This window comes from Neoarius graeffei, chromosome 6, assembly GCF_027579695.1.
Source record: "Neoarius graeffei isolate fNeoGra1 chromosome 6, fNeoGra1.pri, whole genome shotgun sequence".
Classification (NCBI taxonomy): Eukaryota; Metazoa; Chordata; class Actinopteri; order Siluriformes; family Ariidae; genus Neoarius; species Neoarius graeffei.
The window spans coordinates 105,106,840-105,123,673 of NC_083574.1; the positions used below are offsets into that span (position 1 = coordinate 105,106,840).

Below are 16,834 nucleotides of genomic sequence, written 5' to 3' on the forward strand. Positions count from 1 at the left end.
ACAACATCATCTGCAAAAAGTAGAGATGAAATCCTGTGGTTCCCAAACAGGATTCCTTCTGGCCCCTGGCTGCACCTAGAAATTCTGTCCATAAAAATTATGAACAGAACCGGTGACAAAGGGTAGCCCTGCCAGAGTCCAACATGCACTGGGAACAGGTCTGACTTATTGCCGGCAATGCGAACCAGACTCCTGCTCCGTTCGTACAGGGACCGGACAGCCCTTAGCAAAGAGCCCCGAACCCCATACTCCTGAAGCACCCCCCAGAGAATACCATGGGGGACACAGTCGAATGCCTTCTCCAGATCCACAAAGCACATGTGGACTGGTTGGGCAAACTCCCATGAACCCTCGAGCACCCTATGAAGGGTATAGAGCTGGTCCAGTGTTCCGCGACCAGGAAGAAAGCCACATTGTTCCTCCTGGATCCGAGGTTCGACTATTGGTCGAATTCTCCTCTCCAGTACCCTGGAGTAAACCTTCCCTGGGAGGCTGAGAAGTGTGATTCCCCTGTAATTGGAGCACACTCTCCGGTCCCCTTTCTTAAAAAGAGGGACCACCACCCCAGTCTGCCACTCCAGAGGCACTGTCCCCGACCACCACACAATGTTGCAGAGGCATGTCAACCAAGACAGCCCCACAACATCCAGAGACTTGAGATACTCAGGGCGGATCTCATCCACCCCCGGTGCCTTGCCACCGAGGAGCTTGCAAACCACCTCAGTGACTTCAGCTTGGGTAATGGATGAGTCCACCTCTGAGTCATCAGCCTCAGTCTCCTCAATGGAAGACATGACGGTGGGATTGAGGAGATCCTCAAAGTATTCCTTCCACCGCCCGACAATGTCCCCAGTCGAGGTCAACAGCTCCCCACCCGCACCGTAAACAGTGTTGGCAGAGTACTGCTTCCCTTCCTGAGGCACCGGACAGTTTGCCAGAATCTCTTCGAGGCCGACCAATAGTCCTTCTCCATGGCCTCCCCGAACTCCTCCCAGTTCCGAGTTTTTGCCTCCGCAACTGCCCGAGCTGCAGCATGCCTGGCCTGCTGATACCCATCAGCTGCCTCAGGAGTCCCGGAGGTCAACATGGCCAGATAGGACTCCTCCTTCAGCTTGACGGCATCCCTTACTTCTGGTGTTCACCACCGGGTTCAGGGATTGCCACCATGACAGGCACCGGAGACCTTGCGCCCACAGCTCCGAACAGCTGCATGCACAATGGAGGTAGAGAACATGGTCCACTCAGACTCAATGTCCCCCGCCTCCCTCGGAAGCTGGGAAAAGCTCTCCCGGAGGTGGGAGTTAAAGACCTCCCCAACAGAGTGCTCGGCCAGATGTTCCCAGCAGACCCTTACCATACGTTTGGGCCTGCCAGGTCTGTCCAGCTTCCTCCTCCGCCAGCGGATCCAACTCACCACCAGGTGGTGATCAGTTGACAGCTCAGCCCCTCTCTTCACCTGAGTGTCCAAGACATAGGGCCGGAGATCAAATGAAACAACAACAAAGTCTATCATTGACCTCTGACCTAAGGTGTCCTGGTGCCACGTGCACTTATGGACACCCCTATGTTCGAACATGGTGTTTGTTATGGACAAACCGTGACTAGCACAGAAGTCCAATAACAGAACCCCACTCGGGTTCAGATCGGGGAGGCCGTTTCTCCCAACCACGCCCCTCCAGGTGTCACTGTCATCGCCCACGTGAGCATTGAAGTCCCCCAGTAGCACAATGGAGTCCCCAGTCTGAGCATCCCTCAGTACCTCTCCCAGGGACTCCAAGAAGGCCGGATACTCTATACTGCTATTCGGCCCGTAGACACAAACAACAGCAAGAGCCCTCTCCCCAATCTGAAGGCGCAGAGAGGCGACCCTCTCATTCACTGGGGTAAACTCCAACACATGGCGGCTGAGCTGTGGAGCTATAAGCAAGCCCACACCAGCCTGCCGCCGCTCACCATGGGCGACTCCAGAGAAGTGTAGAGTCCAGCCCCTCTTGAGGAGCTGGGTTCCAGAGCCCAAGCTGTGCGTGGAGGTGAGCCCGACTATCTCTAGCCGGTACCTCTCAACCTCCCGCACAAGCTCAGGCTCTTTCCCCCCCAGCAAAGTGACATTCCATGTCCCAACAGCTAGCCGCTGTGTCCGGGGATCAGGTCGCCGAGGCCCCTGCCTTCGACTGCCGCCCAATCCACACTGCACCAGTCCCCTACTGCTACCTCTGTGGGTGGTGAACCCACAGGAGGTCGGGCCCATGTCACCTCTTCGGGCTAAGCCCGGCCAGGCCCCATGGGCAAAGGCCTGGCCACCAAGCGCTCGCATACAAGCCCCAACCCCAGGCCTGGCTCCAGGGTGGGGCCCTGGCTGCACCATACCGAGCGACGTCACGGTCCTCGATGGTTTCTCCATAAGGGTTTTGGTGAACAAAAATATTCCACTATCGAAAAATAAACTTTAGTATTGATACTAGCAGTGCAACATTTCAAAGTTTATTTGGGATCTACGCCTTATCCAATTAAGGTGTACACAGACCACAATCCCTTGAAATTCCTCGGTGGAATGTACAATTCGAACCAAGGACTGATGCGCTGGAGTTTATTGTTACAGCCATTCAATCTCCAAATTGAACACATTCGTGGAAAAGATAATGTTGTTGTGGATGCCCTGTCTAGGGTTGACGCTTAACTTTGTAAGCCTGACGGCTGGTTTACTATATATGTATAGCAATGTTAAAAAAAAAAACACTTGGTGATGGTTTGTATAACACCTTTGTTTACAATGGCCTTTATTTCCCCATTAACTTAAATTGTAGTAGCTTTGAAATTTTAGTTTGTGGGCATGCCAGCATGTCTTAATTTTTAGTTGTTGACTTAAAAATGGGAAGTAATGTCAAAGCCTTAAGTTTCTGATGGTATGTTTTATTTCAGGGCTTGTGAAGCTAATTTCTAATTTCTATAGTCCACGTTGGCTTGAGTAATGGGCTAAACATATGGAATGTTTGAAATATGTTATTTCTGTATCCAATATTATGGCGACGAGTCACCATTTTGGGGTGGGGGTGTTACATCCCCCAGCTCTGGTGGCCTTCCCACATCTTTAAAATTATTTTGGCATCCCCTGGTGGGTGCGTTTGTTCTTTTTCTCCCGTGTTAATTACAGGTGAGACGTGCCTATGTCAGGCCTGTCGCACCTATAAAAGGACTGCACGTCCAGGCCTGTGGGGGAGCACATACAAGGATTACGCAGCAACTGTAGGCCTTCCCAAGATGCAGCCGCCATTGGGAACACCCATACAACCCCATTCGAGTCGTCATCGTGCCCGCTTTGTGTTTCTCCTGTTTTTTTTTCCTTCCCTATTTTGATCCCTTGTTTACGTTTAATAAATATACCCCTATTGTTTGAGCTGTTTTTGCGTGTGCCTCCCTTCTATTACAGACAGTGCCAATGGGCTGTAACAAGGGTGCTCTACAAAAAAGTTGTAATGCTTCATCTGTGGAACATTAATACGTGTTTATTGTGTGTGTAGGGAGGAAATGCTCTTACGCAGGAGCTTTTGCGCAGGATAACACAATCTGGCAGCATGTTTTTGATTCCGGCTGCTGTTGGCTCCAAACTCATCATCCGCTTTACCGTGACATCACAGTACACACGCCCTGAAGACATCCACCGCGACTGGAGCATCATCCAGCGCATGGCTAATGAGCTGCTGCAGCCAGGCCATTGGCCCCGCCCCCACGCACTCTCACTGGATGGTGAGACAGAAGAAGAAACCCTGTGGCAGGAACAGGAAGTGGAGACACAGCAGGAGCCGTCCATGATTGATAAGCATCTGGTGCGTCAGAATCAGAGGCGTGCCATTCGCTCGATGAGCTGCACTGCCGAGCTCCCGCCAACTAGGCCTGACCACGCCCATGCTCTGAAGGAGGTCCCGCCCCTCGGAGTGCTGGCGAAGATTCCAGAGAGCCCTGAGGGGCGGAGAACAACACAGAAGCGTCTAATGAAGTTCCACAGTGTGCCAAGTTTACCACAGGTTTGGGCTCAGTGCGCCATTCAACAGCTTTACTGGCCTTTCAGCAAGGCCAGCTGCTTCAACTGCTTCACACACTCACACACACACTCAACCAGTCCACTGCCCACCAAATAACACACACACACACACACACACACACACACACACACACACACACACACACACACACACACACTCTTCTTTTCCTAATTATTCTTGTTCAGGGCTGTGGGCAGAGGCTTATATTTGAGGGTGCTGTAACGAGAAGTACATTTTTTGGCATATATATATAAAACATACATGACTATAACATGAATCAAACATTTGTCAGTCTTGCAACTCCCAGATGCCATTGCACACCGAAGTCAAAAATACAAACTGCCAAGGCACATAGTACTGTGCAAAAGTCTTCGGGCCCCTATTTTTTTCATACAAACTTTTATCAATTTCTATTTTATGACTTCTACATTATTGAGTCAAAACATTACAAAACATTTTAGAGTCCAAACGTTCGGGTTTTTTTCCTGCACAAAATTAAATGTTGCCGAAAAAAAAAGTGTGTATCTGAGCAGCATATTCCATAAGAGAGCACTTTTCAGATGAAAAAAGAAAACATACTGAAGGCTGCTGGGTTTTGGTGTAAAATGAAGAAGTGAGTGTGACAGTCAAAGTGTCCAGAAGAACTGTGGCTGGTTCTGTAAGATGCTCAGGAAAACCTACAGATCATTTCCGCATAAAACTGCACTCACTGGACCTGAGACGGATATATATATATATATATATATATATATATATATATATATATATATATATATATATATATATATATATAAAGCAAAGGGTCGTCTCACACCAAATATTGGCTTTGTTTTGTTTATTATGGCTCACTGATTACTGTTTATAGTATTTTTTTTAATGTCGAAACATTTAATTTCATTATTTTTAAGACATTTTTGGTCCACAGCATTTCTTTACATGTGCCTAAGACTTTTACACACTACTGTAGTTAAGCAGGTCCATTAGCCCATTGCACACAGCTGGACAACAACATCCACATATGTACAATAACCAAACTCTTTACCTTTGATTCGGGTTTTCCAGTTATATTACTCCAAACATGGCATGACACTCAGGGGTTGAGGAGAAAAAGTCCCTCATGAGGACATTGATGTCCAAATGATATAATTAAAAATAAATAATAATACTAATGATCTAGTATTGTTAATTACTTCTCACAACTTCAAGCATTGAATTCTTAAGTAAATAACAACAAGATAATTATTTACAATGTTTTAACATGCTTATTTATTATTATTATTATTATTATTATTATTGTGTCTGGCACAGTACTGTGATTTCCGCCTTTTCCAACAGGAGGCGCTGCAGCACCCTCAGCACACTCACCTCCCACAGCCCTGCACTTCTTTAATACATTTCCTTTTGTGCCATTTGAACCAGCAGGGTTTCTGCCTTGTCAAGCTACATCATCTCTAAAATCTACATTATCTAGGGGCTGGTGAAGTCAAAATCACTGAGTATTGGCATGGCAACCATTTTAATAATAAAAAAAATTGCTTGCTCATCACAGTGGCATATGTGCACTGGGCAAGTGAGTCGATGGGAGATGTTATACGTTACCATTTTCACGCTGATGCATCCTTTCTCACTTTACTAAAAATTCTCCACTTCATGTCTTCATCTGTATGTTGCTCTTCAGAGTTGTTTAATTCTGTATGTTTATTTTCTTATTTTCCATGGTGACACTTTCTGAGATGCCAACACCACAAACAAGAAAAAATGTAGATGTTTCTACCTCTGCTTTTTATGATCATGTTATTGTGCTTCATCATTAGCACTCAACATACTCAATGTATTTGTTTATTTGGTGTAAGACCAATAAAAATTATTCTTCAAAAACAGTCTTGGCTACAAACCATTAATCATTAAAAACTGCCTTTGTTTTGTTCTGTTGGTGCAGCTGGCTTTTCCTGACCAGGACATTTGTCCCCATAACAGCTTTGGTCCCCATGAGGTTGGTGTATGAACAGGATCCTGTCCCTATAAAGATTTTAACACACACTATTTCAAATCTTTACACAAATCACATTTTCTCCATCGGTTCTTTAGGGGTGGTGATTTTCTGCTTTGTGAAAAAACCCCCAAAAACCCCAAAGTTTCTATTTGACTAAGGTGAATATAAAAATGAAAAAAACAAGCTAATATCATAGACAACATTGAGTAAAATTTAATAACACTCCAGTTATCGCACAACAAAGGAAATAGGATTTACGTACGAGAATTAAAATTAGGAAATTCTGTCAGTTATTGTACAATCTGATCACAGTGATGAGATTGAAGAGTTATACAACAGCATTAATCAAGGGATGGGCTATACAAAGTCTGGAGAAATCACAATCATCATGGGTGACTGGAATGCAAAAATTGGAGAACACCACGAATATCCTGTGACAGGCTGATATGGGTTAGGAGACAGAAATGAAAGATGAGAGAAAATGATACAATTTTGTATGGCATCTGCTTTTGTGGTCGCTAACACCATTTTTGAACAACCGAAAAAGAAGGCTGTACACATGGTGGAGTCCTGGTGACACATACTGCAATCAGATTGACTACGTTTTGGTCAATGCAAGGTTCTGAAATTCCATCAAACAAGTCAGAACTTATCCTGGAGCTGACATCGGGTCTGATCACAACCCTGTGGTGATGAAACTGTTGATCAAACTGAAACAAAAGAAACGTAGGAAGATTGAAACTCAAATAGACTTGAACATGTTCAAAATAGATAATTACAAGGAGAAATTCAACATCAGTATCCACGATAAATATGACATTCTGACAATTCAGGATACACCACAAAATGAACAATCAGCTATAGAAGAACAATGGAATGCCTTGAAAGAGAGTTTGGTAACATCAGCAAAAGAAATACTTCCAAAGAAGAAGTGTGAGGCAAAGAATACCTGGATGAATAAAGTGTCCAATAATGAAACACTAAACAGAATGGACATTACTAAAAGACTGATAAAAATCATACAGGTAAAGAAACTCTGGTACTTTGGACACACAATACGACATAATGCCTTACATCGCACACTGCTTGATGGGAAGAGCCATGGCAAGCGGGGGAGAGGGAGACCAAGGACAGTGTGGACAGCAAATATTATCATGTGGACCGGTCTCAACTACATCAAGACTGTACGAATGGCATGTAACAGAAGTGACTGGAGGACCCTTACATCCGACCCTCAAAAGGCCTAAAGCTCATCTAAACCAAAAGGGAGTCTTGCTTCAGCAGTTGAAATATTGTGTACAAGAATTATGAAAACCTACTGATGCCAATCCAAGTTATACAACATACAATATACTGATAGATGGACAGATGGCTGGCTGGAAACTCAAAGCCACCATATCGTTATGTTAAAAGAGTTTTGTACTGGGAAAAACTCCTCAACATCAACACTGGCAACCAAATAAATCTAGTAGATACGGAGGTTGTGTTTACAACAACCTAACTAGACTCAAAGTCAGAGTCCCTCCCGTGTCAGGACCTGGTCTTCCCAGGCAGTCTCCTGTCCAAGTACTAACCAGGCCCTTAAGGCACATTAGGCGGCGCTGATCTCCATTTCAGTAGCCCTCGACCTCTTGCCTATACAGCTAAGGTTACAGTGGGGGGCAGGTCCTCTGGTAACCATGAGAGTTTGACTCCCCACTTGCATCTGTATTGCAGCGTGCCTTGCCAGATGGCAGTAGGTACCACTTTTATGATGGTCTTTGGTACAACCCAACCACAAGTAGAACTCACGATCTCCCATTTGAGAGGCTGATACGCTAACCACTCGGCCAACTCACGGTCCCTAACTATACTAATCTACTAAATATAGTAGATGTTTGCTTTTTAGAGAAGGACATATAAGAAGAAGTATTTGTTCAAGTTTTACATTTTGCTTTGGGGGCAAACAGAACAGCCATAATAGTTGTTGCACAAATTACCACTGTCAAAACAAAAGGAGGACATCCGGTACATGTAAAGTTGTGATTAATCATTACTTATGTCTGATGTTTCCAGTCGATGAAATTACGAAGTAAACTGAGAATACGCACAAATGCTGCAACAAGAGTGATGTTCAAGTGTCCGCACGATTTTAACAAATGTAAAAAGACCAGATGAGCATTGGGATCGGAGACATCGGTGATGTTCAGACTTTGGTGTGAAAACGTGATTGACAAAACTGCATTGAACTCATTTGTCCCACTATGTACACATGAAATTGAAAGCTGTACTGCCTTTCAGATTTTTCAAGTGTAGGTCATGAAAAGAATTTTCCCGACACCCAATTATTTTTGTTTAGTGACCGAAAGCTACTGAATTTGAATCACAGTGTAAGAGCCATATTGAGAATGTATTTTATTTTGAGTTCATTATTTTATATATCTATATATATATATATCTATCTATATATATATATATATATATATATATTATTGTTATTTTCTTAGAATATTATTTTGATGCACAATGTGTAAATTCATAAAGGAAGAAATATTAGTTTAGTGTTCTGTAGAAGAGTGTTTAATCACTACCAGGTAATGCACGTGATATACAGTCAGAGGTGGAAAAACTGGATTGACAAAGTAAAAGTCCTGCTTAGGTTTTCCTTCTGCCTGTGCTCTCAACACAGGTGATTTCACCAATTAGCTCATCAACCTGGCTTAGGGGATGTGGTAATTAGGATCAGCTGGTTCATTGAATTGGCTGGAGCAAAAATGTGGCAGGGTTTTTACTTTCTGCACCCGGGTTTTTCCACCTCTGTATACAGTAGTGTATATAAGTCATGTGATGTGCCGTCTCTCATTCAGAAGGTCGGGTGGTGGTGATACAGTTTTCTGACCGGCGCACGGTGCTCAGCGGCGCATGGACCAACATAAGAAAGAACCACCGACCAGTTAAGCTCACCACAGTAGAAATAGACGAGGAAATTGTTTGTTTTTGTATGTTTTATTTGTCAGTAAACTTTTTAAACCAAAGATTCTGAGTTGGAAGATTTCGTTGCGTCAGACTGGCTGCTTATTCACCTGCTCCTTTGGTGGCATGCAGAGGTAGAAGGAGCTGCCACTACATAAAGTCAGAAAACTTCGCCTGGAAGCCAGGAAAACTTCCACAGAGGGTCAGAAGACTTCGACAGAAAGCCAGAGAACTTAACTGGAATACCAGAAAGCCTTCACTGGAAGAAAGATTCAAAACGGATCCATTGGAAGGAGAAAGAAAGTTTAGAAGAAAAGTTTGAAGAGGTGAGCTGTGGCTAAGGCTAGTTTGTCCATAGATATTACCTACGTTAGCCTACTAATGCTACCTAGCTTAGCTGCCATTGCTAAATGCTAAGTCACTTGCTCCAGCTAATTGGAAGTCAGGCAGTGAGAACGTGATGTCTCGTTCTCGTTCATTCACGGAAGTTTGAAACCATCTTCTGCTAAGATAATTACTGCATTCTGAAGAATTTGAAGGACATTAGCATTTGATGTTGGAAAAGTTCGACTGTTTGGGCATTTGCTAGTGAATTGTGCTCTAATTAATGAAGATGGCAGATGACTCAGAGAAAGAACAGACACCCGCCGATTCTGGCGCCAAGAGGGCACCAAAACCCACTGAAAAGGCATTACAAAAGAAACTGCATAGACTGATTGGAACTAGAAAAGGAAAATTCGCCAAGCTCACAGCTAAAATGAACGAAATAGATGAGCTAATGCAAAATAATGAAGATGTATACAGAATACAAGATCTTTTGCAAAGTGATGTGTGCAACATGCATAAAGAAATAGAAGAGATCAATGATGCCATAATTCCTTTACTGGATGAGGAAACAAGGAAAGTAGATCAGGAATGGTTCAGTAACAAATGAATGGCAGTAAAGGAATATATGGAAAAGTCTTTGGATTGGGTCAGTCATCAGCGTGAAAAAATAGAAAGTGCACCAATTGCACCTTCAGATGTTTCACTACAAGATGACATAGATATGGGCGATAGTGTTTCACAAGTTAATCTACAGGATTGCAGATGTAAAGTTAAAGGTGGATCAGCCTCAGCTGTGTCAAGAAGATCCTCACGGAGCTCAGTGTCAACTGTGCGCACCAAAGAGGCAGCAGAGCATGCAGCGCTTTTAGCATGAGCAGCGGCATTAGAAGAGAAGCAAGCTTTGGAGCTTGAAGAAGCGCAGCTAAAGGCTAGAAAAGAGAAGTTGGAAATGGATAGAGCGCTTGCAGAGTCAACAGCGAAATTGAAAGTGTTAGAGGCGTATGAAGATGGGATGAACAGCTATGTCTCCAGAGCATCCTCTAGACACAAGGTGAAGAAGGAGGAGGAAAATGAAGATAGAGTACAGCCATCAGTAGGAAGAGTACCACAGAGCTCTGGTCTTGGATTACACCAGCCAGCTGGTAGCAACCAGAGACAAGCTGCAAGACAAATTAATGACGACAAAGACCTCCATCAGGTGTTACAGAGACAAAGTGTCATCACAGAGATGCTCGTTAAACAGCATAACCTGTCAACCTTACCACGTAAGGAGGTTCCAGTGTTTAAAGGTGACCCTCTCACATACAAGTCGTTCATTAGATCATTTTAACACGCTGTTGAGAGCAAAGCTGATACCTATCAAGATATGTTCTACTATCTGGAGCAATACACCAGTGGGGAAGCGCAGGAGCTAGTCCGTAGTTGTGAGCATATGCCATCTGAAAAAGGCTACAAGGAAGCCAGAAGGCTGCTGAAGAAACACTACGGCAATGAGCTAAAGATAGCTAATGCTTATATGGAGAAGGCATTGAATTGGCCTAGCATCAAGCAAGAAGATGGTAAAGCGCTTAATGCTTATGCGCTGTTTCTGACTGGCTGTAAGAACACAATGGGTGACTTGGAGTTCATGGAGGAAATGGACAACCCCACTAATATGCGAGCTGTTCTTTCTAAGCTTCCTTATAAATTGCGTGAGAAGTGGAGAGTGACTGCTTTTGAAATGGAAGAGAAGGGGAGAGGACGTGCAAGGTTCTCAGCCCTGGTTGAGTTCATTGATCGCCAGGCGAAGATTGTCACAAACCCCCTATTTGGAAGTATGTCAGAGCCTCATGCAACGAAGGAAGGAAAGAACAAAAAGGACTATCAAGTCAAGAAAAGTAGTCAGAAGGGAAATAGCAGTTTTGCTACAGGAGTTGAAGCTCCACAAGAACAAAAAGAACAAACTGTGACAGTTAAGAAAGCTGCTAATGTAGCTTTGCAGAAGCCTTGTGTCTACTGCCAAAACAAACACACTCTAGCAGAGTGCAGAAAAATTAGAGAACAACCACTCTAGAAAAGATTGGATTTTCTTAAGTCCAAAGGCCTGTGCTTCGGATGTCTTTTCCCAGGACAAGACGAAGGCGAAGTGTCAAACATGCTCGCAAAGACATCCAGACCTGTTGCACATGGAGAAGAAAGAAGACAGTGCGCCTGCTGACAAGAAAAAGGAAGACAGTGTGCCTGCTGAAAAGAAGAAAGAGGACAGCTCTGAGAGCGAGGAAATCTCCAACGCATGAGTATAAGCTTGTGCCTATATTGGGACCGGAAGCAAATGTGCATTAGCCGTTTTGCCTGTCAAGGTCAAATCAAAGAGGAGTGATAGATATGTGAAAACATATGTATTTATGGATCCTGGCAGCACCGTAAGCTTTTGCACTGAAGAACTTCTACGAAAGCTGAAGCTCAGGGGCAGACGAACCCAGATTCTTCTCAACACCATGGGCTGTAGCAGGGCAGATGACAGTAAGGTTCTGAAGACGTTTGTCCTGTCAGACTTGGAAGTGTGTGGTGTGGAAGAAGATGTTTACATAGACCTGCCCAGGGTGTTCACCCACAGCTTCATTCCAGTTCAGAAGGAGAACATACCCAAGCAGGAAAACATTGCGTGTTGGCCTTACCTGAAAGATGTGTCTCTGCCTCGGATCAATGCTGAGGTCAGCCTGCTCATAGGCACCAATGTCCCGAAGGCCATGGAACCATGGCAGGTGATTCATAGTGAAGGAGATGGTCCCTATGCGGTGCGAACTGCCTTAGGCTGGGTGGTAAATGGGTCTCTACGAAGTCTGAAGATGGAGAGTGACACTAGGTAGAGCCACACAGTTAATCGTCTTTCAGTAGTGGAAATAGAACAATTGTTAAGACAACAGTACAACGCAGATTTCCCAGAGCGTGACTGTGAAAAGAAAGAAGAAATGTCGCAGGAAGACCGCAAGTTCATGTCTCTGGTGAGCAGCTCTGCTAGACTGGTGGATGGGCATTACTGTGTGAGCCTGCCATTGAAAGATGAGGCAGTCAGAATGCCAAACAATCGCTGTATTGCAGAACAGCGCACCATCAGCCTGAAAAGGAAGTTGAAAAGACACGCAAGCTTCCATGAGGACTACAAGACGTTCATGAAGGATGTCACTGACAATGGATATGCTGTCAAGGTCCCCAAGGAGCAGCTGCAGTGTGATGATGGCAGGGTGTGGTACATTCCCCACCACGAGGTGTACCACCCCAAGAAAAACAAGATCCGTGTGGTCTTTGATTGCACAGTAACCTACAGAGGAGTCTCTCTTAACAAGCAGTTGCTGCAGGGACCGAATCTTACCAATACGCTTATTGGTGTTCTAGTGAGATTCAGGCAAGAACCCGTGGCGTTGATGGCAGATGTCAAGGCCATGTTCTATCAGGTTAAAGTGCCTGAAGAGGATGCAGATCTTCTACGTTTCCTGTGGTGGCTGGAGGGCAACCTGAGTGAAGAGATGGAGGAATTCAGAATGACCGTTCACCTTTTCGGTGCTACATCTTCCCCCAGTTGCTCATCTTACGCCTTGAGGAAAACAGCCGAGGACAACAGGGGAACAGCAAGCCCAGAAGCAGCTGACACAGTTCTCTGCAACTTTTACGTCGATGACTGCTTGAAGTCAGTCCCCTCGGATGCTCAAGCAATTCAGCTCATGAAAGATCTAAGAGCACTGTGCGCCTTGGGTGGCTTTCAGTTGACTAAGTGGGTCAGTTCCAGTAAGGCTGTTCGGTTGACCATCCCTGAAGAAGATCGTGCAACTGGTACGAAAGACTTGGACTTAAGCCACAACATTCCTCCCATGGAGCGTGCCCTGGGTGTCCAGTGGTGCACCATCTCAGACAGTTTCAAGTTCCAACTGAATGTTCCTGAAAGGCCTATGACGAGGTGCGGGATTCTGTCTGTAGTCAGTGCATTGTATGACCCCCTAGGATTCTTGGCGCCAGTTACTCTGCCCGTGAAGCAAATCCTAAGCACCCTGTGTGAAGAAAAGTGTGGCTGGGATCAAGAAATCAAAGACTGTCATGCACGCAGATGGCAATAATGGTTGGCAGAGATGAATCTGTTGGAAGGATTCACAGTAAGAAGGTGTGTGAAGCCAGAGATGTTTGGACCTGTGCAGTCAGCACAATTACACCATTTTGCTGATGCATCAGAGACTGGTTACGGCACCGCTACCTACCTGCTCATGTCTAACCAAGCTGGGGAGAAGTGTTGCACTCTTTTGATGGGAAAAACAAGGGTAGCCCCTTTGAAACGTGTAACGATCCCACGGCTGGAATTGACAGCTGCAGTGGTGGCTGTGAAGATGGACCAGATGTTGCGACGCAAACTGCAGGTGCCACTCCAAGATTCCATCTTTTGGACCGACAGCACCACAGTTTTGAGATACATTGAAAACAAACACAGTCGCTTCAAGACGTTTGTCGCAAACAGGATCACAGTGATAAGAGAACATAGCCATCCTTCCCAGTGGCATTATGTGAAGTCCGGAGACAACCCAGCAGACCAGGCCTCAAGGGGGATGAAAGTGAAGGATTTCATGGAAAGCAAGACCTGGTTGCCAGGCCCAAGTTTCCTTCTGAGGTCTCAGGAAGATTGGCCAGAATTGCCTTTCATGAAAGACCTACCCCAAGATGACCCAGAGGTCAAGTCCTGTGCTGTGAAGGTTGAAGAGGATGGACAGGAGAAGGTGTTGGCTTTCAATAAGCTGATCGAGTACTACTCTGACTGGCCAAGGCTGAAAAGGGCAGTGGCTTGGCTTTTCAAGCTGAAACGAATGCTGCTGCACCTAAGAGCAGAGAAAAAGGTCGTCATGGACAAAATCAGATTGACAGAGAGCCAGCCAAACCAACAAGAGCAGCTGGCAACAGAACACATGAGAAAGTTTAGGCTGATACTGCAGCCAACCTTGCTCACCATAGAAGACCTGGAAGAGGCTGAGAATGAGCTAATAAGGGTTAGTCAGCAACAAACCTACCCAGAAGAAATTGTAGCTCTTCGAACAAGTGGACACGTGAGAAGGACTAGTCCAATCTACAAATTGGATCCCTTCCTGAAGGATGGCATTGTGCGAGTAGGCGGACGTCTCTCCAAACTGTCAATGCCAGAAGAGACAAAGCACCCCGCAATTCTCTGCAAGAGTTCTCCGATCGCTGCTCTCATCTTGCAACACGTCCACAAAGAAATTGGACATTGCGGACGTAACTACATGTTGGCCAAGCTGCGCACAAGGTATTGGATACCTCAAGTGAGTTCAGCAATCAGAGGCATAATCTCAAGATGCACTGTCTGCAGAAGGCTCAACAGTAGGATAGGAGAGCAGAAAATGGCAGATCTGCCATTGGATCACATCACACCAGATCAGCCTCTGTTTACGAACGTAGGTGTGGACTTTTTTGGGCCTTTCGAGGTCAAGAGGGGACGAAGCCATGTGAAGAGGTACGGCGTACTCTTTACCTGCCTTACCACAAGGGCTGTCCACCTCGAGATTGCCCATAGTCTGGACACCGACTCTTGCATAAATGCGCTCCGCCGCTTTACATGCAGAAGAGGTCAGGCCAAGATCATGCGGTCAGACAATGGGACCAATTTCGTCGCCGCTGAGAGAGAGCTACGCGAGGCTCTTCAAGATTTGAACCAAAGGCGAATTGCTGATGCAATGATGGAGAAAGGAGTCAAGTGGATCTTCAATGCCCCCGCAGCCTCACATCACGGTGGCGTGTGGGAAAGACAGATATGCACAGTCCGGAAGATCTTGAACTCAGTTGTCAGACAACAGTCACTGGATGATGAGAGTCTGCTTACCATCATGTGTGAGGTGGAGTCTATCATTAACAACAGGCCTCTCATCCTGGCATCAGACGACCCCAGTGATCTTGACGTCTTGACACCGAACCACTTACTACTTTTGAGAGCACAACCCAGCATTCCTCCTGGAATCTTCTCCCGGGATGACCAGTATGCTCGAAGAAGATGGCAGCAGGTACGATATATTGCAGATCTGTTTTGGACCAGGTGGCTCAAAGAGTACCTACCGTCACTCCAGAATCGGCAAAGGTGGTCAAGACCCAAGAGGAACTTTCAAGAGGGAGATGTCATCTTGATAGCGGATGACTCTGCACCGCGCAACTCCTGGATAATGGTCCGGGTCACCAAGACCTTGCCTGATGCGAAAGGTGTGGTAAGGCGAGCTGTTGTGCAGATGAAGACCAGTCAGCTGGACAGACCAGTGAGTAAGCTCTGTTTGATTCAAGAGTCAACATGAAGATTTCAAGGACTCTTTAAACTGGACTGAATTGATAATTTGAATTTTGATAGTTTTTCATGATTAAGAAATCTTAGTTGAAACACTTAAGATTAAGCTTGCATTTCATATTTGATATCTGATGGCTCTTGTGCAATTTAAAGTTTGGTAATTGTTCAGCCCATAGCATAAACAATTAGGGGCCGGAAATGTAAGAGCCATATTGAGAATGTATTTTATTTTGAATTCATTATTATATATATATTATTATTGTTATTTTCTTAGAATATTATTTTGATGCACAATGTGTAAATTCATAAAGGAAGAAATATTAGTTTAGTGTTGTGTAGAAGAGTGTTTAATCACTACCGGGTAATGCACGTGATATACAGTAGTGTATATAAGTCGTGTGATGTGCCATCTCTCATTCAGAAGGTCAGGTGGTGGTGATACAGTTTTCTGACCGGCGCACGGCGCTCAGCGGCGCATGGACCAACATAAGAAAGAACCACCAACCAGTTAAGCTCACCACAGTAGAAATAGATGAGGAAATTGTTTGTTTTTGTATGTTTTATTTGTCAATAAACTTTTTAAACCGAAGATTCTGAGTTGGAAGATTTTGTCACGTCAGACTGGTTGCTTATTCACCCGCTCCTTTGGTGGCATGCAGAGGTAGAAGGAGCTGCCACTACACACAGACTTCCAATTTTATTATTATTATTTTTTAAAAATAGAACAATGAATGACTTTAGAGCCATGTGGCCCAAAATTCTCCGCTATTTTTTCCTGCTTCACCATGACCCAATACAAGATACTACGTCATGCTTCACGTGGTGGGCTTTCCCCATTCATGCAAGGCATTGTGGGATACAAATTTGAAACAGGAGAGAAAAATGGAGGACGTGAGTGTGCGAATGAAACGTGAAAGAGCGACTACAGTAACAGAAAGTGAAAAGAAAAGACGTTATGTTATATATGAAGGAAAGGAAATGCAGGACCAAACTAATAAATATTGACGCTCAGCGAGCACCTCGGTGTGATCAGCTGTTCGTTTAGCGACAGAATGATGGAACTGTCAGTGCACGCTCAAAGGTAAACCTGTAGATGGCAGTAATGCAACACTGTGGATGCTGTAAAACCCAAAAGAAGAAGGTAAACTTGCGCATGCGCACACGGACTTCCTCTGTCTGCTTGACTGCGCCAAGCGAGTGATTTCATGCACATTATTT

The 16,834-nt window shown here is 44.9% G+C and overlaps 1 protein-coding gene across 1 annotated transcript in view; it reads left to right on the forward strand.

Annotated features, from left to right (window-relative positions):
- The window catches only part of hdc (histidine decarboxylase), a 42,891-nt gene extending 38,755 nt beyond the window's left edge, over positions 1-4,136 (forward strand). Inside the window, exon 12 of the mRNA XM_060924529.1 lies at positions 3,519-4,136. Coding sequence (XP_060780512.1) covers positions 3,519-4,136 — 618 coding nt within the window. The remainder of the gene's footprint in view (positions 1-3,518) is intronic.
- Positions 4,137-16,834: the final 12,698 nt, after the last annotated feature.